Consider the following 24,771-nt stretch of genomic DNA (forward strand, 5'->3'; position numbering starts at 1 on the left):
TACATGTGCCTTCCTGTTGTGGCTGAGCTGTGACCACTGCAGGTGCACTGGTACGCAGGGCTCGTTCCCAGTGAGGCCTGGTTGCAGCTACCATGGGTGTGCCGATGGGCAGGGTCTGCCTCCTGTGCTGCTGGCTTGGGGGCCTGACCGGGGGCTCGCTGGTGGGCAGGGTGGGCGCTCGGCTCGGCTATCTGCGAGGTAGTGAGCCGCCGTGACTGCTGCAGGTGTGCTGGTTGGGTGGGTCTGCTTCCCTCCCCTGTCCAGGGCAGGTCCACAGAGGAATGACACCGGGGGCAGGTGGTGCTAGCAGGGTAAAGAGTGCTAGAAACCGAGTCCTGAAAGCCTCTGGCTATCTAGGCTGAGGAGGGGCAACAAAAATGGCACCTGTCAGCACTTTGATTTCGAGAGAAAGCCCCTGCAGATGCCTGCCCCACTGGCACATATCCTAAAACTAGTTAGTAAATCTCCACGTATAGGCCCAGGTGCTTTTCAGACGGTGTCGTTTGTGCTGTATCTTGGGCCGTTTTTAGCTTACTAGCTCTTCAAGGGTGGGGACTCCGTTTCTTACAGCCTTCCATCTCTCCTGGAGTTAAACCTTGCTGATTTTGAAAGCCAGACGTATGGAAACCCCCCTTCCCGGTGCAGGTCCTGAGGGTGCTCGGTGTGTGCGCTGATCCCCTTGCTCCTCTGTGCTGATGACGTCCCTCCCGTTTGTGGGCAGTTGTGCCAGGGCTTTGGTTCCAGACTGCATTTCTGCTTCTCCTACCCTTTGCAACGTAGCCTTCTCTGTACGATTAGCTGTGGAGACTCAGTTGTGTCAGTCTTCAGGCCGTCCTCAGAGGCAGTTGCATAGATGTAGTTGTTGCCTCTGTGGGACGAGGTGGGCCCGGGATCTTCCTGTTGCGCCATCTCCCTCCAAGCCCTGGAAGCTGTTCCGAATCCCCTGTGCACACCTCTGTTCCGCTGGGGTCTGGAACCATTGTGCTTTTCAACCTACTAGTTTGTTACCACTTTTTAAATATCCAGACAGACCCATCCTCTAATCTGATATGCAGTTCAGTTTCTTAGCCAGTCGCCTTTCTCAGAGGAATACTGGCATCTAGCACTGCCATTCTGATTCAGTGTGCTTTAGCCAGGTGGGGGGAGCAGAGGCAACGGCAGTTGCTTTTCTTTCCCCAAAGTGTTGAGAGAACACTCAGAGGCTGGTTCCTATTTTTCAAACAGTCCCTCAAGTGATTTTGAATTAGAAATCCTAATTTGTTTTCCTAAAGGAGTTTGTGTAATTTTTTGATAGCTTTGTTATTTATCCTATTTTGTTTTTACACCAAATCAGAAGAATTGCCTTTCTTACAAACATCCTTAAGGAATAAACCAATTTTTAATTTAGGTATTTACATCAATTGTGCTTTTTTCTCCTAGGTGTCCTCTTTAAGAAATGAAAAACGAGGTTCATCATCTCTCCTCTCTGCCCCAGAAGGCGCTTCCGTGGAATTTGTTGGCCAGCATCCTCAGAGCACAGGAGCATATTACATGGAAACCTACTTAAAAAAGAAGCGTGTATACTGAGTTAAGTTTTCTCCTTAGAGCCTCCTAAGGTTTTTTTGCAGTATCTCTGCTGTTCATCGCTGCCTTAACTACATTCAGACTAGCCATATCCTTTAAATACGGGTTTCTAATTTCCCAGAAGGAACTGTATAGTGCAGCAAGCAGAATTGCCAAATAAAAAATAAGTAGCAATAAGACAATTGAGGACATTTTCCATTAGAATTAGATGCATCTTAATGTGGTATTAACTTACAGTCCATTGAAGAATTTAACAATGTTCCAGTATTCCTTGTCTAGGACCGGGAATAATTTTGACACCAGATATAAAAGTGTGAAGCAATAAATGGGAAACAGTCTTGTTTTCTGAGCCTTAGAAGAATGAGTTTCTTATATGCCAGTGTGCATTTCAGTTGACTTTCCCTAGAAATAACTCATTTATAGATTTTTAGGACTTTTTCCTAGAACTGTAAGATTGCGAGTACAAAAATGCAGTGGTGGTAATGCAAACTAATTACCCCCATGCCAGCCCTGCAGTATAAAACCCAGAGTGATAGTGATATCCAAGTTATACACAACTACGGATGCTTTACTTTTAATGTTATGTACCATTTATATCTTTTGTGAAAAACAAGGTATTTTTTAAAAAAGTAGCTTTGGTGAAGTTATTTCAGGGGTTGGCAGCCTACACCCTGGGGTCAAGTTCAGTCATCCCTGTTTTTATATCGTCTGCAAGCTGAGAGTGATGTTTATATTTTTAAGTGAAGTAGAAAAGATTTGAATTCTTGAAATTCAAAGTTCAGTGTCTATATAAAATTTTATTGGAACACAAATCTGTTCATTTACATACTGTCTATGGCTGCTTTTGTGCTCTCGTGGCAGTGCTAAGTAGCTGTGACAGAGATCATATGGTCTGCAAAACCTAAAATATTGTCTGGACCTTTTGTGGGGAAAGTGTGCTAACCCTTGATCTAATAGCACGAATTCCCTAATCCTTTAACTTTTGCAACAGGCTTGTTAGCAGCAAGCAATATAGTTTCTGCATCTGATTTCATGGCATAAACTAGTAATGATCTAACTGCTACAACAAGGTCTATTTTGATCCTCAAATGCCCTGTTTCCACACTCAGTACTGCTCTTTCTGAAGGAATACTATGGAGTAAGAGTGTAACGATTTTGAGTTAGCGAGTTGTACCTCATTTTCTGCTTTGTCTCTTACCCTTTTGTAGTGTTAGGCTGAAAAGTTAATTCAATTTACTTCTGTAAGAATTGTGTTTATTGCATATAACTTTCACCATTTCCTGAAGACTTTGGTGTTGAAAAACCCTTTGCTGTCTAGGAATTTCCACGTTTGTTCCTTGTTATGAGACTGTAATTGAGGATATGGAGTTTAGGCGTCTCAATGATCCTAGTCTTTCTGAAATCAGATTAAATAGTAATTCGGTTGGGAGACAAGTTTTGACTATAAGGTACCCTATTTTAATTATGAAGTTTAAAATTGGTACACATATTGTAGGACTTGTAAAAAAAAATTTACTCGGTCTAATTCATTTCACATATTAACTTCTATTTGAAAATGACAGCTACAAAGCTAATGTCTGAGAAGTAAACTGCCTCTAAGTAACCAGTTTTTAACTCAGCAGGTGAATAATGGTTTCTCCACATTCTGTACTTCACCTTCCCATCTCCCACTGCATTAAGCATTTTCAGTGCTTAGTCACACCTCTCCCACAGTAAACGTAAATCAGAGCTGCAAAATGAAAGCACAAAGAGGTTGAAGGAACGAAAAGAGATTCTGGATTAGAGCACATGAGGATCTGCCATCTGTACTGGCCTGTGCCCTGTCATCATTGGACATAACAGATAAATCAAGTGGTAGGTGTTTGCAATGAGGACCATTACCAAACTCCCCCACCCCCTGCAAAGTCTATACTGTTATTTTTCTATGTAAACAAACTGTCTGAATGCTTTGAAAGTGAAATCTTAATATTAAAAGGCATATGCATGTGAAGTCTCTAGTATATTTATTTGTATAAAGAGTAAACAAAAGTGCATATAGAATGGCCACAGGTTTGATACAGACAGAGACCTTGGTGATGTAGGGTTACTGAACAAATTTAAATGGCAAGTTTATTGTTGCCATTGCATCAATCCAGAACTCTTTCAGGCTCAAAAGGTGAAAAGTAATGACATCAGATAGACAGCATTGACAGAGTTTTTCATTCTTGGTCATAAAGGTCTTACGGTTCACACTGAATCAGATGAGACATTTTTGATTACCCAGCTACATCCAAGCAAACTGGAAACGGTCTAGTAGATCCTGAACTCTCGTAGACAGGTACTAAAACATTGACTGGTTGCATCCAAAACCAGTGCTGGAACAGCTTACCCCAAAGAGGTTGAGTTCTAAAAGGATCTATGTGGGCATCTCTGAAAAGCATGTAGGACAGTATCCAGGGTCTTGGAGTCAGTTCTGATTAAAGATACACTGTTTAGGAAAGCACTGGCACAGGCTTGGTTCTCAAGAATGAACATGCAGCAAAGTATCTATTCCACAGCCGTCCCCCTGGGTATAAGCCATTCTCTCAAAAATCAGTACTTGGTCACCCGAGGGGGCAGGAGCTAAGCCACTGAAGAAACAACTCAAACTTTAAGTCCTACTGGTGACAGGAATACACTCATCTTTGTATAGAAACAATGATCTACTAACTGGTATCTAATATTTCAAGAATGCTTGGCCTATCACTGTATAGATACTGAAATTCGAGGGCAGGTTAGAGTACTAAGTCCATCAATCTTTATCTTCAATTTATCTGCCGGAAAAGCGTTTCAGATCAACTGGCAGCTGGGAACAAGTGCTGGGGTCAGCTCCTCTTGTTTTCTCTTGTGCAACTGTGATGGTAAACTAGCCAAACAAAATGGTGGTACGTATTCTTTCCAAAAGGAGAAGTGCTTAAGTGCTTTCTGTTGTTGTGGTTGCCATCATTTGTTACTGGTGCCAAATTTAAAGAGGGAAGTACTTACACATAAGGAGCACCGCAGTGTGCCTTGTACACGCCCAAATACAAATTTTTTCCATTAAAATTTCTTTTTAAAATGGCTCGGTATCGGTAGGGGAAGGAGGACTTGATACACAGGAGTTTAAAGGCTATTCATGCTTCTTATTTTAAAAGTGCTTCTAAAAGTGCTTCAAATCCTTTAATTAGGTTCTGAAAAGTTGTCCTATTAGTTGGTTGGAATTCCCAGCACTTTCTCATGAGTTGATAAACCTGTAAGAAGGAAAAAAAAAGGTAGATGACTTTCCTTATTACTCCATTACTCTTGTTAACTGAAAGTATTATTTATGAACTATAGTTGTCACATTTCCTAGATCTTAACATTTGAGAAGCTCATGAATTGACCTTCCAAAAAATCCACGTCATTATATCTCAGTATAGACTCCCATTTCCTCACTGGTTGTTCTTAGACCTTTGAGATGCACTGAAGAATACGTACGAGTGAAAGTCTTAAAAGCTCAATTCACTTGAGAATACAGAAAACCGAGTAAGTGTCACAAATGCTACAGACTCCAGGACAGTTACAGTTGCCCTGTGAACAACACGGATTTGAGCTGTGCGGGTCCAGTTATCCCCGGAGCTGTTCGACTAAATATAATACAGCGCTATAAAAAACATTTGCAGAACCGTGCTACTTGTTATCAGGAAGGCTTCCAGTCAACACTAAAGTTACATTCAGATTTTCAGCTGTAGGAGGTCAGCGCCCCCAATGCCACGAAGGTCAAGGGGTTAACTGTACCCATACTTGTCACAATCCAGCTACACCAGAATATGCTCCCTTAGGGTGCTCGCTGAGGTGAGCCTACTTCTGGAGGGAATCCTTACTTTCAGCATAGCTGTTATCTGCCCCAAAGATGATTTTTCAGACGTCTGATCTGAGATCCAGCTTTAGAAAATTACTTTAGAAACTACTTTTCTACTACTTTCCACTCCTCCACCTCTACCCCCAAACCCTTGCTCAAGGAGTTCAAGCCCTGAAAACATAATACAAATTGAGTTTAGTACTGTAAAATGGCCCACAAATACCTCATCTGGGCAGTTAGGTGGACAGGGCAAACGTTTTCCTTCTTTTAACGTGTTCACAAGTCTTGTGACTGTCATCTGGCCATGCGTTGGGCCTATCATTTTCAGGAACAACTATGTAAAGTAAAACCAAAGAAAATATTTTAGCACATATTTATTATGTAACACCAGGTTAAGGTAAAATTCCTAGAATTAACTGGAAATTAATAAACAGACTCTTCTCCTTACCAACTGTAAATGAGAGTTCAAAATCTTGATTCACTCTCAATGGTCAGTCTATAATCTAGCTCTCAGACTCTACCAACCATTCCCTCCCCTGGTTGAAGGGCCTGTCCCAGTGACAATGATCTCATTTCCAAACACATGAGGCTCAACCAAGGTCCTACGCGCTGCTCCCCCATTTTCCCAGGAAACTGTCCCTGGACTCCTCACACAGGTAAGATCCTTGAAAACTGGTGTCGTTTTCTAGAACTTCGGCTCGTAGTGAAACAGGACTTGAGAGAGCCACAAATAAGTGTCAAGTGGCAACCACGTCAAATGGAAAAGTGACACTTTCCATTATAACACACTGACTAGAGTCTATGCAAGAACAAAATTTACACATTTTAACTGGCTGTGAGGTTCAGATGAAGGGACAGGAAGACTTACTGCCATGGGGCTAGAATCGGAGTCACAGTAAGTGAGCAGCTCATGCAGAGTCACTCCAAACGACCAGACGTCAGAGGCGATATAAAATTTACACTGAATTAAACATTCTGGAGCATACCTGAAAGAATGCAGAACATGAAACTTCATTTTTCGGGGAAGGATATTTCAATAAACATTATAGAGTAATTCTGAAAAATCACCTCTTTGGTTTTTCTTGGTGTTTAATACATTAACCACACATATGCTGAAGTACACACCTGACATGTCCAACAATACTGTTACAGGCTCTCTGTAGCACAGAGTTACTTTAAAATATTAGTTTGCGCTCATTTCACGGAGCACGTGTTGTCCACGAGGAGGAGGTGGCAGAGGACAGAAGGCCCCAGGTTTTCTTTCAAGTTCAAAATTAGCAATGACCTCGCTGCCCAGCCCTCTTCCAAGGTCAACCGTTCCAGTAGATGATACCCAACTGCCCAAGACAGAAATGGAGCCCCCCCGCCCATATCTAGTTTTCTAAATAGTTTTCAAACCTACTCCTCTTAAGCCCCAATGTCACTGTCCCAGTTCACACCCTCATGAGTTCTGGCTGCATCAGACTCCCTGGCTCTAGTCTTGTTCCCCTCCCATCCACAGTGATCTTTTTAGATTCTCCACCCCCACCCCTACCCCCCCTGCCGGGGAGGAGCAGAGAGACACAGAATCCTGAGCAGGCTCCATACTCAGTGCAGAGCCAGACACGGCTCGATCTCACAACTGTGAGATCATGACCTGAGCCTAAGTCAAGAATCAGACGCTTAACCGACTGAGCCACCCCGGTGCCCCCACAGTGATTTTTTTTTTTTTTAAACAAAAGCTGCCATTCTTAAACCCTCTCATGGTATCCCAAAACTCTTGGGGTAGAGGGAGTGCTAGCTCTGTGACTCGGCTTCCAGTGCTCTGCCTTAGCAAGTCCTTGAGATCTCCCACTTCGTGATCCAGCCACACCGAGCTGATTCAGGTCCTGGGACAGTCACTGCTCTCATCTCATTCTTGCTAGTCACACATGCCGCCTTCTAACCATCCTTCTAACCCCCATGGATCTTTTTAAAATCTTACGTTTACAAGACTTCCAGAAAACCAAGCCTGAACCCTTCTATGCTAATGATACTATGATATTGGCTGTCCCATCCATTAAATTCTCAACTCAGTCTGCTTGTTCACCACATATCTCTAGTACCCAACACAAAGCAGGACCCTGATACACACTGATGAATTCTGAATAAGGCTTAGGCTCCACAGGTGGGAGAGATCTAGGTTTGTGTCTATGCAGGATGCACCTCAGAGGAACCGCTCTGTTCTGTAGGAGCCATGGAGTAGGGGCTTAAACAGCCTCTCCCCTGGATGGTGCTCCAGGCTGCAAGGGGTCAGTCAGGCTGCAGCCTCCTGACCAAGATACCCCGGTGATCTGTAAGCAGACAGCCAAGTTGTGTACTGGGCGTGCTGTGCTCTACTCTGTCTGGGGCCTCCCTGCACTGGTCAGAGCCTACTTCATCACCTCCTTCCCATTCTGTGTGAGCATGTGACCCCTGCAACGACTGACGGGGGCAAGGACTGTGTCAGTGAATGCTCTCTCCTGGGAAGCTGGAGATGCTGACTGGGTGGCTCATGTCCTCCACTCCTTGGAAGATGGTATCGTATAAACCTCAGGCATTTCTGTGCGGGTTGCTTTTAGGGAAACAGTCTAAAAGAGGTTTCTTGAAGGCAAAGCTCAATCAATCCCAAATGTTCTAAGTTCTTTCTAACCTTGACTTAGGCAGGAGGAATAAAAGACATTAACATAACATTAGATTCAGTTACCAAAACACAGGGCTGTCCCGATCATCCTTGACTGTGTAGTACTCTTTGTCGGTTTCAATGGCTTTGGTTAAACCGAAGTCTCCAATTTTCACTTGGTGCTCACTCTCAACGAGGACATTTCTTGCTGCTAAGTCCCGGTGAACGTACTGCCGAGACCCCAAGTAGTCCATCCCCTGAGGGAGAGAAGTCAATGTAGAGTCATTTGCTAATGGTCAGTTCAGGCCGTGTTTTGTATCCATCACTGCATCTCAGGAAAGCACAAATGCCGTTTCATTCACCTGTCATGCATTTCTGTTGTTGTTGTTTTTACTTTAATGCAAGTAAAACCAACCCAATTCAAAGAAATACATATTAAATCACCCATATTAACAACTCAGCTCATTTTGTCAGTACTGGCTAATTTTCATCCAAATCATGCAGAGCAATATGAACTCAGGTACAATTACTGGAAAGCTTCCCCCTGCAGTCTAATTACAAACCAATTACCCAGGACAGAGTGCCTGATTTTTTAATCTTTAACATGCTTTTTTTTTTTTACCTTACAAATCTGAACAGCATATTTTAACTGTTGTTTGAGGTTAATTTTGTTCTTATTCTTTGGAAGATATTCCTTAAGGCTTCCTGAAGGTAGAAACTCCATGATGAGCTTAATACCATTTCCTCCTGTCAAGAAAAGAACACCCATCAGGACAAGGCTGCCAGATGAAGGAACTGTGGGGGAGTAGAGGGTGCAGGATCAGGAGACACAGGCCCCGAACTGATTTCAGTGTCACTCCCCACCCCGAATCCCAGGCAAGCTACTTAACCTCTTTAAGCCCCTGAACCTCAGGATCCTCAGCAGTGAACAGAGATAGTGACACGTGTGTACAGAACCCAGTCATCAGCACCCCCTGAGCTAACAGTGCTCTGCGAACCACCACAGATGACTGATTTTAAAAACTTATGAGCCACATCATTTCATTACCAGTTTTAGAGTATAATATGTGGGTGTTATATTGGCTTATAAAAAAAGATATTAGTAAATACCACTTGCCACCTTGATTGGTGGCACTGGCCGTATAACCCCAGAAGCTCCCTTAGTTTTCACACCAACCCCACTTTGCACAACATACCGTCTTCTGTACAGATGCCTTTGTACTTCACAATGTTCTCATGATAGAGGTTCCTTAAGATTTCAATTTCCTTCTTCAGATCAGCTATGTGGTTACCTCCACTCTCAGGCTTCAGGGATTTGACAGCCACCTGCTCCCCGGTATTGTCACCCTCAGGGTCGTATCTGCAGAGCTCAACCTTCCCAAAGTGGCCCTGGAAGGAAAGATGCATGTGCCTGATGAGAAAAGCCCCCACCCCGGGCCAGCAGGAACATTCAGAAGATGACGCTTGCTCCTCGTGCTGTTCCCACGAAGGCCAGGGGTACACAGCACAGTCCGACGAACTGTTACAGGCAGCGAACTGTTTCCCCCCCCCCACCCTTCCCCACCCACCACAGCCCCTCCTCTCTTGGTCCCACATGCCATCCCCTCTATTACTGAGCTAAGACAAGGAAGTATCAGGGGACTATTGAACCAACACATCGATCCCAGTTTCCGTGAAAACACAGCCCACAAGGAAGGTTATTTCTGGACCTGCAGGATGACTATGGCATTCTCTGACAGCCACGGGCCCAGGCAGCGGGGCAGGCGCCACGACGTGGCTGAAAAGGGCACTGCGCGATGGGTGTTCAGGAGACGTGGGGTCAGACTTCTCCTGAGCCACTGGACAGGGAAGGCCCAGTGACCTAATCTTCTGAGCTGGCTCCAGAGGCACTTGATGTGCACAGACCCTCAGGGTGTTGTGAGGCACTAAGGACACTGTTATGTGTCCAGCACACGGCCCGGGCACACAGAAGACACTCCACACAGGACACAGTCTGTGTTCGCTTAACTCAACTATTGAAAATCTGTATTTAGACACAAATCCCAGTAGCTTTTCTGGTCACCTTAACCGTTAGGAAACTCCCATTCGAGGTCCAAGGGAAAACTGACATTCTATGTGGCCTTCTGTGTAGTAAATATCCCTTATTTAAGCAGCCACACAGCAAAGTCCAAGATAGGGACTTTTCTGTTTCTACCACATCTATACCTATTCCCCCGTATCTCTCTCTTTCCATTCTCTTCCACCCCTTGGAGAAAAATCGAGTCTGGAGGGAGCAGACCAACATCCTGTGTGCATATCCAGCCACCTGGGCAGGCAGGTATATGCACACTGCTGCTGTGTGCCAAGCGGAGACTCCCCTGTAATTCCAGTGGCCCAGGGAAAACCCAGTGAGATGCCTTCTCTTCATAAATCTTGGCCCAGAAACAGAGAGAATGGAGAATGGTTTTAGACGCAGAAGAGGTCAGACGGTCAGCAGGGGACTCCAGCCTAACTTGCCTCTCCCAAGTCACGGATTCTCTTCAAGAACCGCTTTTCAAAATGTGTGGGATCCACTTCGGTTGCCGGCTTTCGTTCCGAAACAATGTCTGGATCTAGGAGAGGAGGAAAGAAACCATGTTAAGAAGGAGTGACTGCCGTCCACAGGCTCCTAGTTACTCTGCTGCTTCCCCGGGGAACTGGCTGGTCTCATGCAAACACTGCACGACAGGGTCTTACTCTGCTCCTCCAGTTTATTGATGTCTCTCATGATGGCTCGGAAGAAGGGTCTCTGGTTGGGGTCATAGTTCATGCAGCGGGTCATGAGGTCAGCCAGCTCCTTACAAGATGGTGTCACTGGCCGGCACCGGCTTTCATAGAATCGCTCTTTCTGTAAAGAAGAAAACCACATGGGAGAAACCAAAGGTACCACTCACTAACCCTTCAGCACCAGTTACCATCCCTAATTTATTTCCCCGATAGCTCTGCATAAAGGCAGGTTTCACAAACCTGTGTTACTATTGCCTTATTCCGGCCTGGGGAAATGTTAGTCCCCATACTAAAATCCAAATTCAAGTCAGATGGGCGGTAGACCCAGGCCTGAACCTGTTGCATTCTAGTGCAGTCACGCAGCCTTCCTGGAATACAACTTGGCAGACTCTTCAAATCCTTTGACTCATTAATTCCAACTATAAAATGACTCAGAAGTCAGATATAAACAAAGATTTATGTTCAAAGATACTCCCTGCAGAATTAGCACATTACAAATTTATTTATTTATTTTTTAAATTGTTTTTTTTTTTCAACGTTTATTTATTTTTGGGACAGAGAGAGACAGAGCATGAAGGGGGGAGGGGCAGAGAGAGAGGGAGACACAGAATCAGAAACAGGCTCCAGGCTCTGAGCCATCAGCCCAGAGCCTGACGCGGGGCTCGAACTCACGGACTGCGAGATCGTGACCTGGCTGAAGTCGGACGCTTAACCGACTGCGCCACCCAGGCGCCCCAGCACATTACAAATTTAAAAACAACCTAAATGCCAAATATAAAATTAGTTAAGTAAATTTGAGTTTAATGAAACAACTCTTACATTAAATTTGTAAAATTGTAAGACATATTTATGCAGGAAAGTACTCCCAATATTAAGAAGTAGAGCCTGTATAACTATATCTAGCATGGTCTCAGTTGTGTTTAAACAAGACAGACAAAAACAGACTGAAAGACAAAATACCAAAGGGCTAACTAGTGGTGAGGAGCGACTGGAATATGATGACTGCTGTTTTTTCTTTTTCATAGTTTTCTATATTTTCCAATTTTCAACTGTTTATTACTTCAAAATTCTAAAACAAATAATTGATACTACTTTTAAAAATTAAGGGGCACCTGGGTGGCTCAGTCGGTTAAGCGTCCGACTTCAGCTCAGGTCATGATCTTGCGGTCCGTGAGTTCGAGCCCCGCGTCGGGCTCTGTGCAGACAGCTCAGAGCCTGGAGCCTATTTCAGATTCTGTGTCTCCCTCTCTCTCTGCCCCTCCCCTGCTCATGCTCTGTCTCTGTCTCAGAAATAAACATTAAAAAAATTTCAGAAAAAAATAAAAATAAATAAAAAAATAAAAATAAAAATTAAGTGAAACCATGACCCTCCAGTTAAAAAAAAGAAAATGTTTATTTATTTTTGAGAGACACAGAGAGAGCACAAGTGGGAGACAGGCTGAGAGAGGGAGAGAATCCAAAGCGGGCTCCAGGCTCTGAGCTGTCAGCACAGAGCCCAATGCAGGGCTTGAACCCACAAACTAAGAGATCATGCCCTGAGCCGAAGTCGGACACTTAATCGACTGAGCCACCCTGGCACCCCTACCCTCCAGTTTCTAGTGAATCTCATGAGTACTGGTTTCTCCTCTGTCCCTGGGGATCCTTGGTGGAAGTGGGGAGACCTCAGAGGATGAGGAAGAGGAGGAGCTGGAACTGAGCTGGGAGCTGCTCTCGCCTCTCAGTGTCACGCTCACTTCCCCGCTCTGGTGCAGCCAGGTGGAAAGGCCATCCAAACCCATCAAGGGTACTTGGGAGGAGAGAAGGAGCCCTCTTTTATCAAAGGTACAGGCCCTTCCTTACACCATTCCTGCATGCTGCTTAGCCCTGAGTACACAGCAGGTGCTGAATAGATACTGACTTTTCTCCAAAAACCCTAGAATGAAAATCCCAAATAGCAGAGTTATAGATCTGAGGGCTTCCCTGCTGGTTTTGACTTAACTCCGCTTTCCCAAGCCCTGTACTATGTTTACCTGGCCAAAGTTAACTGGTTAAACATTCTACCTCTTCAGGATCTCCTACAGGTGCACCCTCCACGCTGGATTTCCATCGCCACTTCCTGTCTCTGTCCTCACCACTGAGAGCCTCAGAGCGTGCGGTCACTCCTTAGCCTGTCCATCCCAACCACGGTGTCTAGAAGACCCGTCCCCATGCTGACCTCTAAGCACCTCACTTCTCCACGCAAACTCATCAGTGTCCCACATCACCCCTAAGTACAATTCTGTAGCCTGGAATTTAGGGCTTCCAACTATCTGACCCAAATAACCTTTCCCACCTTACCACCTGTCATTCCTCTCCATGCTTGAGGCAAACGAAACCACTCATTGCTTCCCACGGACAACTGAAATGCCACCTTCCCCTGGATTTTGATCAATCCCTCCCAGCTCAAAGTGATGCTGCTGCCCCCATAAATACACGAGACACATTCCAATAATTGAACCACTAAGTCAGGATCAGTGGTCCTTGATTGTCATTTTACTACTTTATCCCTTTAGAGTTACAGTCTTCACACTTTCTACCAGTAAATTTAAGAGTGGGTCAGACCTTTCTGGTTTTGCACTGTAGCTGAAGGACCCAGGCATGTGCTGAGGCTCCCTGCGTCTCCATTACCTGAACTGTGAAATGAAGGTGATGGCACTGCTGTATCTAAGTTGCAGGATTCTTAGGCCGCTGGTTTCACATATTATGTGAAGAATCCTCGTTCTTGCTATTATAGGCGAACTCTCCTAACCACACCCTAAGGTCCTCAAGGAAAGCCAAGGCCTGTGTCTATTTTATAGTGAGCCTCCAGCTTTTACTTCGAACAATGCCTCGCAGTAGAAACTCAACAAGTATCTGTGTTAATGTTGCTAACAGGTACTTCAAATCTGAGATAAACACTACCATAATGTACTACTGAGCACATATCGTGTGCCTGGCATTGTGCATGCGTTATTTCATTATTTACTTAATCTTCACAACAGCCCTGCAAAATAGGTAGTATTTATCCCCATTTTACAGATGATGAAACTGACAGGGAAGTTAAGTGACACTTTCGAGGTCACACAGCCAGGAAGCCTGTGGAGGACAGTCAAAGCCGCCTCCATCTCTTCCCACAACATGAGGCTCCCTGACAACTGCTGAGACGTTCACGAGGGCTCAAGGAGTCCTCACTCAGCTCTCACCCCGGAAAGCAACTGCTCACCTCAATCAGTGTCTTGTCTTTCAGAGGGATCTCGCCATTGTAGCAGATTTCCCAGAGCGTGGTTCCAAAGCTCCATTTGTCAGCGGCCACACTCAGGTTCTTGGAGTCTTCAACACACTCGGGAGCAATCCACGGGATTCGTTCTATGCACTCTGGAAAAAGACCAGAGAGATTTCCAGATCAGTTTCTGGAAATGCCAGGGTTGTAAATCACTGTCATTGCAGCAGAAACTGTGAGCTAACGAAGAAACTATTTTAAGCAGTGCTTTCCAAACATGGGCCCGGGGGGAGTTTGTGAAGGGTGCCACTTTCCAGGCCTCTCCGCCCGGGCACGTGCTCCACCATGCAGCAGTCTTAGGGCCAGCAGATGTATCCATTTATCACAAGCCCCCAGGAGGGTCACATAGGGCCAGGCTTCCGAAGCTCTGGCCTCAGATGACAGCAAAGCACCCTGGGGAAGGCCAACACCCCGGGGAAGGAGAACAAAGGCTTAAGAAAGAAAAGGCAGAGGGGCACCTAGGTGGCTCAGTCGGTTAAGCATCCCACTCCTGATTTCGGCTCAGGTCACAGTTTGTGAGATCAAGGCCCACATCAGACTCTGCACTGACAGGCAAAGCCTGCTTGGGATTCTCTCTCTTCCTCTCTGTCTGCCCCTTCCCCACTAGCCTGTGTGTGTGCTCTCTTTCTCAAAATAAATAAATAAACATTAAAAAAAAAAGAAGAAAAGGCAGGGAAAGACAAGAGGCCCATACATGCAGAGCAGGCATGGGCTCACCTCACTCATGCATTCTGCACAATCACCCTGCAATTGTGTGTTTGCTTCGTGTGGGAAAGAACAAGGGAATGAAAGCCTGAGGTGAGGCTGTCATACATCTCTTGCACCTGGCTACTTCTGCAGCCCTGTTCTGGCTTCCTGCCAAGGCTAGTGATCTGAGTAGACACCCCTGCTGTGTCCCTCAACAAGCACTGTGGCCTCCAGCAACACCCTCCTGGCTCCTGCTGGAAACAGAGGCAGTCACAGTCAGGCCCACCTCACTGATCCACAAGGCCCAGATGAAATCCCACTGCCTCCCTGAATCACCTGTCCCCAGCTAGGTGATATCGCTGTCTCTGAATGCCCATAGCATTTTACCGGCACCTCTTGGGGATACCCAGGCTCCTCTACTAGTTCTGGAGTCACCAGTGTCTGCGCCCCAGGTGCTTTCTGAGGACAGGTCCCGGGACAGATTCAGGGCTGAATCTTTGCTGACTGGTGAGAGATGGGCGGGTGAGGGGCACTACATAGGCACTAAAGAATGCTTCCCATTTCCCTGCTAAGGAGTGAATGATTTCAGTTGTATTTGTAAGGCCTGTTTTCATCCTGGTTCCCTTCCAAACTTAGCCCATTCTTTGACCTACTGAACAAAACTCTAAGAGCCCAGCACTGTGCTTGGTGGCTGGCCGTCACAGGCCAGGGCCACGATGAGATCCCACACACGGCCTCGAAGGCTAAGAGGCAGAGTACTACTTGGGCAGTGCTGGTTGCAGTGTCTTGGCTCCTGGGCCTGTCTTTTCCTTCACAGCCCTATAGTTCACGATGACCTCATTCAAAGGCCACAAGAGCACAGCTATCACTTGGGGGCCTCCCCCAACAGCTCACCAACTACAGTGGAGGGCCAGGAGACCCGGCTCCTCTCGACACCTCTGTGACCATCCCTGGGCCCAGCAGCCTCCCTCTGTGCTACCCCAGCACCTCGAACACAGCTCTTTTATCGTCAGGACCACACGTGCCTTGGGTGAGTTTCTCCTACCACACAGCTCCCAGAGGGCAGGGACTGGCCCTCCCTACCCTCCACATCTCCCTCGGCCCCCAGGGCACAGCAGCAGCACCAGATGCCTGTCTGCTAAAGTGTCCTTCTTAAAAGGAAACACACCAGAGCCCTAGCCCCCTTCTCCCTGCTGGCCTGACCTTAATTCAGGTAGGGACAGGGAGGGTGGAAGGGTGAAGGGCACAGATGGGAACTGGGGTGGGAGGAAAGGGGAGACCCACCTTGCCTGGACAGCACGGTGATGGGGATGCCGGGGTCACTGAGCTTGATGAACGGGCCGAACTCACTGTCGATGCCCTCACGGGCCAAGAGGAGGTTTTTAGTGCACACATTTCCGTGGACCAGGTCTTTATCCTCCTGCAGAGTGAGAAGGGTGAACTCAGTCAAGTTGCCCATGGGGCTGCCCGTCTTCCCTCCTTCCTTCACTCCGTTTCCAAGCCTGGCTCCTCACATCATCTCTCCATATTCCCCAGCGACAGCCATGCCCGGGCAGCCTAGCTCTCTCCCCAGTCATCTGTGTGACTTGGGTGTATTACACCATGGCCCTGCGCCCTGGTCCCCTCACCAGTAAAACGGGGATAATGGCAGAGTGGGCCTCATAGGGCTTCTGTGAGAATGACACCAAGGAGAACGTGTAGGACCCCTGAACGGCTGACCCACGGTAAGCACTACTGACGCTGGCAGTTTCACTCATTCGTGTGACAAGAATCGCACTATTTCTACTCTTACCTACAGTGCAGTACAGAAGTCAGTCCTCTGACATGATACAATTTCCATCAAAACAGGATTCGTACACAAGCACACGAACAGCCCCAAATGACCAAGGTCGAGGCCACTAAGCACCAGGCACACCTGTGTTTAACCACAGAGACCAGGCCCCTCCAGCCCACCTCACCAGAGTCCCTTCCTGCCACCACCCACTCCGGCATTCTGGTTCCTGATGGGGGCCACCACAGACTCCAGAACATACTTACCAAGTAACTCAAGGCACTAGCCAGTTGTTTGGCAACTTTAAACTTCCACGGTGTGGTGAGGACATCACTTTTCCGGTGCATGAAGAGATCCAGGGGCCCCCCCTCCACAAACTCCTCCACCATGATATCTACAGGCACAAAAGTAGCCACAGTAGGGACAGTATCTTCCCTCACCCCGAGGGGAGCCCACTTTACTGACTGGTCCTCGGCTTGGGAGGACACAACCATCCTTGTGAGGTGCAAACAGCAGAATGAGCGCTTACACCTCTGCCCCCGCCCAGACGCCTTCTTCTCTCTCAGCGTGCTCACCCCACCCTCCCGGGTCCAGCACAGTGTGCAGTCAGGGCTGGCAACAGTAAACGTTCAAGAAATGAGTGAAAAAAACAAATGGGGCTTAATTCCACATCCACTATTAAGCACAAGAACTGCTGCAAGAGGCAAGAAGCCCAGGCAAGGTAAAGGTGGCATCAGCCCCGAGTCATCCCCACAGTGCCAACGCTCCCAGCCAGGGCAACCTCCCCTTCCACAGCGAATACACTTACTTTCCACATCTCGGACACAGACGCCATAGAGGTACACGATGTGTTTGTGGGAGACCTGCCTCATCATGCTGGCTGCCTCAAAGAAGGCCTGTGGGAGAAGAGGACAAGGAATGCTAAGGGTCAGACTCCACTGCTCTGATGCCAAAGGGGCTCTGCTGAGAGGAAAGTCAACGGGTCCCAGGAAAACTCATCACTGTCATCCCAGGCCCTGAAACTGCTCCCCTGGCCTTGCCTGTCCAGAGGCATTGCTAAGCCGGCTGGGATACGGGATATATTTAGACAACCTAATAAATAGGATACAGAGCCAGGCTGGAAGGAGAGGCTAGCTGACAATTTCCCCATTAGATACGCACATCCACCACTTTCTCTCCATTAAACTTGGAGAAATAACAATGTTTGGCACTGTGTTAGAATAAACAAAAAAACCAGGCAGATCTCAGTCAAGACTTGGCTTTATCACTCTAACAGTTTGTGGGATCTTGGGTAAGTCCTTTTACTCGTCTGGGCTTTAATTCTGTAGACTGTGAAGTGATACACCAGGGACTACGTAGAGTCCTGGGCTCCACTACAAGGATCTCTAGATAGGAAACAGGAGGACAGTGGGAGGGCCAGGAAGGGACAGGCTGCTCAACCCACTTCATCTTCAATCCTCCTTCACTTATTTTCCACGTCGGCTTTATCTCAGATTGTACTCGAAGAAAGGCATCCAGACTAGATGAGGAGTCTGGAAACCACAAGACCAAACTAAAGACAAAGGTTCTTCCAAGCTCACTGTGCTCCACTGGCTCCAGAACTGGGGGAGAAGAGGGGACGGGATTATGAAGGAGACACTTACCAGAGAAATGTCCCTGTGGCTGGGGTCTAAGACTTTGAGGATCACTTTTATTCTCTTTTCTTCGGAAGTTCCTTCGTCATCTTTGTAATCCAGAAGGGTTCCAGAGTAGATATGCGTCCGCGTGCCTCTCCCAAGGTGCTCGCCCTGAAGAAGGAAGCAGGAGGTTGGGGTGATGACCCCTCTCTGGGGCTGCACTGAGGACTTAATGGGAACACAGAATACCAGCAGGGGTGGGGCAAAGGCAAAAGAGCCTCCAAAGATCACAGTCTCCCCATGTCTTGTCCCCATCAGGCCTCCAAAAGAAATACAAAGCTATTTAACCAAACACAGATGTGGCACTTCCTGGGCCCCAGGAGACAGTTACAGTCCCAAACGGTTCCTTCCCTTCTACTTCCAGGAAACAACCTGTGGCTAAAACATAATCCTTGGGGCGCCTGGGTGGCGCAGTCGGTTAAGCGTCCGACTTCAGCCAGGTCACGATCTCACGGTCCGTGAATTCGAGCCCCGCATCAGGCTCTGGGCTGATGGCTCAGAGCCTGGAGCCTGCTTCCGATTCTGTGTCTCCCTCTGTCTCTGCCCCTCCCCTGTTCATGCTCTGTCTCTCTCTGTCCCAAAAATAAATAAAAAAACGTTGAAAAAAAAATTATAAATAAATAAATAAATAAATAAAACATAATCCTGACCAATCATAAAACTTCTAGTAGCGCCACCAATAGTCTCCAGTGACAGCAGCCCCACCCTCACCTCCAAAGTGGACTCAGAGAAGACCCCACGGGGGCTCCTCTACTACAGGCTAGGGTACAAAGAAAAGGGGCTTATTAGTGATCATGCTACTGCTCACTGGCCATTTAACTTGAGACATTCTTTCCTTAACTAACCCCTTTCTGTGAACAGGGATAACAATCGTACCTGCCTCCCAGGGCTGTGTTAGAATCAAGTGAAGAGGCAGGTATAAAGGCTCCAGGTACAGAGTCTGGCACATCATGGCAGAAACGATCTGCTGGCTGATATGTTCTGTTTGATTGCCCTCTAGACCAGGCACTTGTTCGTTTTTCAGCTATCTACCCAGTATGTGTGTCTGTATATGCACATGCGTGCTAAGCTTTAAAATTTGTGATGCATTTACATGTGGACTTGCCCTCACAATCACACAGCGGGGGAAGGGGGTCAAGGCAGAGGCAGAGACTGGAAGGATGGGCCTTCAGTATCCTCACATATGAAAGAGAATAATACCACCAAATAACCGGTATGAGGACTCAAAGCCTCATACCCAAAAAGCAAAAAGCCCTTAGCACATAATCATCTGTCTCTAAGGAGTCTCCCAGTTCAAGCTTTAATAAGTCTGAGTTAAACATTCTTAATATTGGGAAACCAAAATGTGATTCATAAAACTCAGGCACTCTCAAGCTACTGACATTAACCTCACAAAGTCTGTTAAGTTATGGTGCTATTATTCTATTATGCCAGCACGTTCTGTAAATGCAGAAAATGGATTCCCTTGGAATCAGCCTGCCCCTACAGGAATGTATACAATCGTTAATCGGGTATATTAATTTGCACAAATGCCACCATTTGTCATCTGTCATAGCACAGTGGCGATGCATCTGCCCTGTCTCCCATATCCTGGCGAGGTCCTGTGACTATTCATTAAAGCTGCATCTGTCATGAAGCGGTTCATCAAGATTATGGGAAGTTGTGTTCCCAGAACATCCCGTAAAAGCCATATGCTTGCAGAATAATTACTCTTCCCCAGAAGGGTTGCTTATCCCAGCAGCCAAGCCATGGCACAGGCCTCCACAGCGCCCCACGGAGGGTCCTGCGTGTTACACATTGGCTTCCTTCCGTGCTGCTCCCTCTGCCTTTGTCTGATGCTTGCTGTGTATCCTCTGGGACTCCGCTTGGATGCCGCTTTCCCAGGAAGCCATTTCTGTCCTCCCGAGGCTAAGCGGCATGGTCCCATCTGACAGTCCCACATCCTGCTGTATTTCCCTACTTAGACTTGAGTCTTGGTAACGAGATTATCTACTTAAGATGCGAGTTGGCTCTTCCAGCGCACCGTGCACCCGCCAAGGGTTGCCATCATGCGTGACACGTGAAAGTGCTCACTGTTGGCTAGATGAGTGCCGGGGGCACGGAGGGTGGCTATGATCTGTGCAGAGGTTCAAAGGCAAGGAAAGAAGGAAGGGCCCAAGTACAGGACCAAATTTAGGCAGGAAAAAAACCCAGGGTACTGCCATTCTGGTGATTTCAATCTCTGGCCACAGCTCCAACTCCACCAGAAGGACAGAACACAACACAATCTGGCCCTCAGTGAAGGATTTATCAAGGGAAGTGAGAGGCAGCTGCAGCTGCGGACCTCTATGCCCTGAAACCCTGCCCAACAGTTTCAGGGATTAACCTAAGAAAGTATACTAGCAAACCAACCCCAAGCCTGCCACCTTCCACTAGGCTCCCTAGTAGACGTGAGCCCACAATTCATTCTCCAACACCTCCAAAGTGTCACAGTTTCTCCCAGGCAGTAAACGTTCCTTCCCTCCAAGACTGCTGGCAGGCTGTCTCCTTGGCCTCCCTGGTGTGTGGCTCCACACCATGCTCCACTGGGGCAGGGGCATGGAAGAGAACATGGGGTTTGCCCTGGGCCTCACACCCTTAGCCCGAGGGTAGCTACAAGGGAAACTGGGCCTGCCTACAGCTGCAGACTCTGGGCAAGAGGCCTCCCAAGCTGGGACAACGGTCCAAGGGACCTATCTCTCAAGGCAGTTCTCCTGCCTCCTTACTGTATTCTGTATTCCTCCAGCTTTGCTCCCTTTGGAATCATCATCTGAAAGCCCAGGGTTGAACTTTAGAAGTGCTCTGTCACAGCATGTGGTGGGTTAACGAGGGTCATCAGCCCAGACTCCCCCCATGGACACCCTACTCTTGCCTTGTCAGCATTCCCACCAAGTTCTCCAACTCCTTCTATCTGCAGAAGACCACTCCCCGGAAGGTCCTGTAACCCTAGATAACCCCACAAAGCCTGACTAATCCATTTCCTTCAAAGACAAAGTGTCTCTTGGGAACATGAGCAAAGCTGGGTAGAATGGCAGGGTGCTGGCTGAACAGCTTTAACTACAAAAGAAAAGTCTCGGTTTTTTTGTTTTTGTTTTTTCCAATAGGATTCCCCCAAACCCAGACTCCAGTCCCCCAAATCCTCAGACTGCTTGCCATGGGGAGGCAGGACCAAGGTGGACCCAGGAACCTTAGCAATGACTCACTTGCACGATATCTTTCTTGAGGATCCGGTCAAAACTCAGCTGGCTCATAGAGTAGACAGGCTGCCACTCCTGGGCTTTCTTAGTAGCCACCAGCAAATTGGAGATCTCTGCGGGAGAGAACAAAGAAGACTGAGCAGGGCAGCGAAGGTCCAAGATCCCAGTTGGCCAACGTCTGCCGAACCATGGAGCTTGCTGAACACAACATTTGTACATTTGTTGCTTCAGTCATTCAACAAATATTTATTAAGTACCTGATTCCTGCCCTCCAGGAGCTGCTAAGGCAAATAACAGAGCCTAAGCTAATCGAGTAATCAACCAATTGAAAGGAAAGCTCCCATTTGTGCAGCTGCTCTCAAGGTTGCGAGAGCAGGGTCTGTTCTGGCAGCAGAACTCAGGGAAGGTTTGCCTAAGGAAGTGAAATTTTAAAATCTGAGAACAGAAACTCCCCGAAGGCAGGGGCCACTATCTATCTTATTTCCTGCTCTACCTCCACAGCCTGGTACATATAGTAGGTACTCAGTAAGTATCTGTTAAATGTGTGAATGAATAATCAGGATGAAGGATGAGAGCTGAAGAGGGAGGAAGAAGCAGTACGTTGGGCCTAGGGAGTGAGGGGAACTGAGTTAGGAAGGTAAAAAAACACTGGTTTTGTGTAAAAAAACAGGACAAGTAATCCAGAGAGAAGGTTGTGCCTGAACCTTTCTGGGCTCCCAGCAGTGCCTGAGTCCAAGGAGGTGCTATCTAAATGTACAGATTATGAGCAGACCATCCCCAAATACCACTAATTCAAACAGCAAACTGAACACTTCACAAAATCTGCTGGGCAAGGGGGAGCACAGGAGGCTGATGGAATTTATAACCCACAGAAGGAGACTTCCCACCATGGAGCCACTTTGAGCTATGTCACTGTGGGGAAAGAGAGCACCTTCCAGATTCAGACTGGCAGTGAGAGGGTTCTGGAACCCTGGAAGAACTCCACCCATGAGCACTAAGTACTAGGTCCCTACATTAGGCCAAGTAACTCAAACATGGTCTCTCAAGTCCTCACTTCCTTGCAGGGCACGTTTGTTTTCCTTTTTTTTGTTTTTTGTTTTGTTTTTAATTTTTTTTAATGTTCACTTATTTTTGAGAGAGTGAGAGACAGAGCATGAGCAGAGGAGGGGCAGAGAGAGAGGGAGACACAGAATCCGAAGCAGGCTCCAGGCTCCGAGCTGTCAGCACAGAGCCCGACACGGGGCTCAAACTCGCAAACCATCAGATCATGACCTGAGCTGAAGTTGGACACTTAACCGACTGAGCCACCCAGGCGCCCCTAAGCATCCAACTTTGGCTCAGGTCACGATCCCAAAGTCTGTGGGTTTGAGCCTGGCATTGGGCTCTGTGCTGACAGCTCAGAGCCTGGAGCCTGCTTCGGAATCTGTGTCTCCCTCTCTCTCTCTGCCCCTACCCCGCTTGCACTGTCTCTCTCAAAGACGAAAAAAATTCTTAAAACATTTTGTAATAGGGGCGCCTGGGTGGCTCAGTCGCTTAAACGTCCGACTTCGGCTCAGGTCACGATCTCGCGGTCCGTGAGTTCAAGCCCCGCATCAGGCTCTGTGCTGACTGCTCAGAGCCTGGAGCCTGTTTCAGATTCTGTGTCTCCCTCTCTCTCTGACTCTCCCCCATTCATGCTCTGTCTCTCTCTGTCTCAAAAATAAATAAACGTTAAAAAAAATTTTTTTTTTAATTTTGTAATAAAAAAAAATCTAAGTTAGGGGCGCCTGGGTGGCGCAGTCGGTTAAGCATCCGACTTCAGCCAGGTCACGATCTCGCGGTCCGTGAGTTCGAGCCCCGCGTCGGGCTCTGGGCTGATGGCTCAGAGCCTGGAGCCTGTTTCCGATTCTGTGTCTCCCTCTCTCTCTGCCCCTCCCCCGTTCATGCTCTGTCTCTCTCTGTCCCAAAAAAATAAATAAACGTTAAAAAAAAAATTAAAAAAAAAAAAAATCTAAGTTAGATTTTTAAATCTACTTACTATAAAATCTGTACAATAGTGGTTAAGAGTTGAGAACTGGTGTCCTATGTTCAAATTGTCTGTGCTCCTACCGTGTGCCTTGGACAAGTGTGCCTTCCACTCCTCTGAACACTGATCTTCTCATCAGCAACATGGATGGTAATAACACCAACCTCAGAGGAGGTTCTGGGAGCCAGAAACTAGGTTCAGACACAGGTTCCCCTTGTGATCACATTCTGGGTACCCTTTCTCCAGACTCTATTCTCCCCCATTGTTACCCTGACTCCATGCAATCACCTGGATAAAATCAGATTCAAACAGGCCAACTCAGGACTGCCCTGGTGGAGAAAAGACCTCAAAAAGGGCCACTTGAAAAGTGTCCCCGGGGAAGAGTCAGGGCAACAGAGCTGCTTTGGGACTGAGAGAGGAGAAGGAAAAGAGGAACCATTTACGGGATGATGATCTGCATGGCTGCTACGGGGAATGTGGCACTGAAGTCAACCATGTGAGTGGGGAAAGCCGCTAAACCCCCACAAGCCTGGTTTCTCACTGGAAAAATGGGAGACACAGTTGTGCCCCTTGTGAGGTTGCTGTGAGGGATAAATGAGAATGCACACGGCGGGGGGGGGGGGGGGCTCACTTCAGCACCTGGCATCTAGGGAGCACTCCAAAACTGGTAGCTATTGTGGTTAAGACCAACATTACATCCTGGTCAGCGTCACCATCCTTGTACCAGCTGGTTGGCAACGGCCTGCAGAAGCTTTCAGCGTCAGAGCGAAAGGCTGCAGAAATCAAACACCCAGCGTGACTCCACAGATGAGGATGTGGGTCAGTGGTGACTAGGCCAGTGAGTCCTGCTGGGTCCCTATCCCCTTCTTGACATGGCCGCCCTCAGGCCTAGAGAGGGGTGGTGGGGCTGGACCAGACACAGAGATGTGGATTTGCTTTGCTGTCACATCCACTCTGAGGGCTGCCTGCTTTTCACTGATGCCATGAGGAGCTTCTCAGCTGCATTTTCAAGTAAGAAACCCAGGTCAGAGTCTGGCTATCAGAGCCTTAGAGTTAGGAGGGCAGAGGCATTCAGGAACCCAAAACGACCTTCTTTAATAGTCATGATTTCCTCACTTCTCTAATTTGCAGGTGGTAGAGGGAAGACAGAGGGCTTCTGAGGGCACACAGAAGCCAGCCTCATCCTCAGAGCTTGTTCTTCCTTTCTCCCTAAGCCCCCCCATCAGTCCCTCCTCTCCCCCAGGTCAGGAGAACTGGCCCCTGCCCCACAGCCATGGGTTAATGGCTGCCCCTGTGCATTTGCAGAGTGTGATGTAGGGAAAAGACCATCTGAGGTGGGTCAGAGGACTTGAGTTCAATTCCCCACTCCTGCTC

At 47.5% G+C, this 24,771-nt stretch overlaps 2 protein-coding genes across 8 annotated transcripts in view; one reads left to right on the forward strand and one right to left on the reverse strand.

Moving 5' to 3' along the window:
* The window catches only part of RAVER2 (ribonucleoprotein, PTB binding 2), a 100,980-nt gene extending 97,427 nt beyond the window's left edge, over window positions 1–3,553 (forward strand). For all 4 annotated transcript variants that reach the window (XM_086717204.1, XM_086717203.1, XM_086717202.1 and 1 more), the window contains exon 12: window positions 1,420–3,553. In XM_086717204.1, the coding sequence (XP_086573330.1) occupies window positions 1,420–1,566 (147 nt within the window). In that variant the 3' untranslated portion in view covers window positions 1,567–3,553. The remainder of the gene's footprint in view (window positions 1–1,419) is intronic.
* Window positions 3,550–24,771, reverse strand: part of JAK1 (Janus kinase 1) — a 241,822-nt gene continuing 220,600 nt past the window's right edge. For all 4 annotated transcript variants that reach the window (XM_086717201.1, XM_086717198.1, XM_086717200.1 and 1 more), the window contains 14 exons: window positions 21,399–21,505; window positions 18,145–18,288; window positions 17,310–17,397; window positions 16,768–16,895; window positions 16,015–16,150; window positions 13,987–14,138; window positions 10,737–10,887; window positions 10,518–10,612; window positions 9,218–9,410; window positions 8,644–8,768; window positions 8,106–8,278; window positions 6,270–6,387; window positions 5,625–5,735; window positions 3,550–4,811 (listed from right to left, as the gene is read on the reverse strand). In XM_086717201.1, the coding sequence (XP_086573327.1) occupies window positions 4,704–4,811; window positions 5,625–5,735; window positions 6,270–6,387; window positions 8,106–8,278; window positions 8,644–8,768; window positions 9,218–9,410; window positions 10,518–10,612; window positions 10,737–10,887; window positions 13,987–14,138; window positions 16,015–16,150; window positions 16,768–16,895; window positions 17,310–17,397; window positions 18,145–18,288; window positions 21,399–21,505 (1,829 nt within the window). In that variant the 3' untranslated portion in view covers window positions 3,550–4,703. The remainder of the gene's footprint in view (window positions 4,812–5,624; window positions 5,736–6,269; window positions 6,388–8,105; window positions 8,279–8,643; window positions 8,769–9,217; window positions 9,411–10,517; window positions 10,613–10,736; window positions 10,888–13,986; window positions 14,139–16,014; window positions 16,151–16,767; window positions 16,896–17,309; window positions 17,398–18,144; window positions 18,289–21,398; window positions 21,506–24,771) is intronic.

Source organism: Puma concolor, chromosome C1 (genome assembly GCF_028749965.1).
Source record: "Puma concolor isolate L17-30 chromosome C1, mPumCon1.1.hap2, whole genome shotgun sequence".
Taxonomy (NCBI): domain Eukaryota; kingdom Metazoa; phylum Chordata; class Mammalia; order Carnivora; family Felidae; genus Puma; species Puma concolor.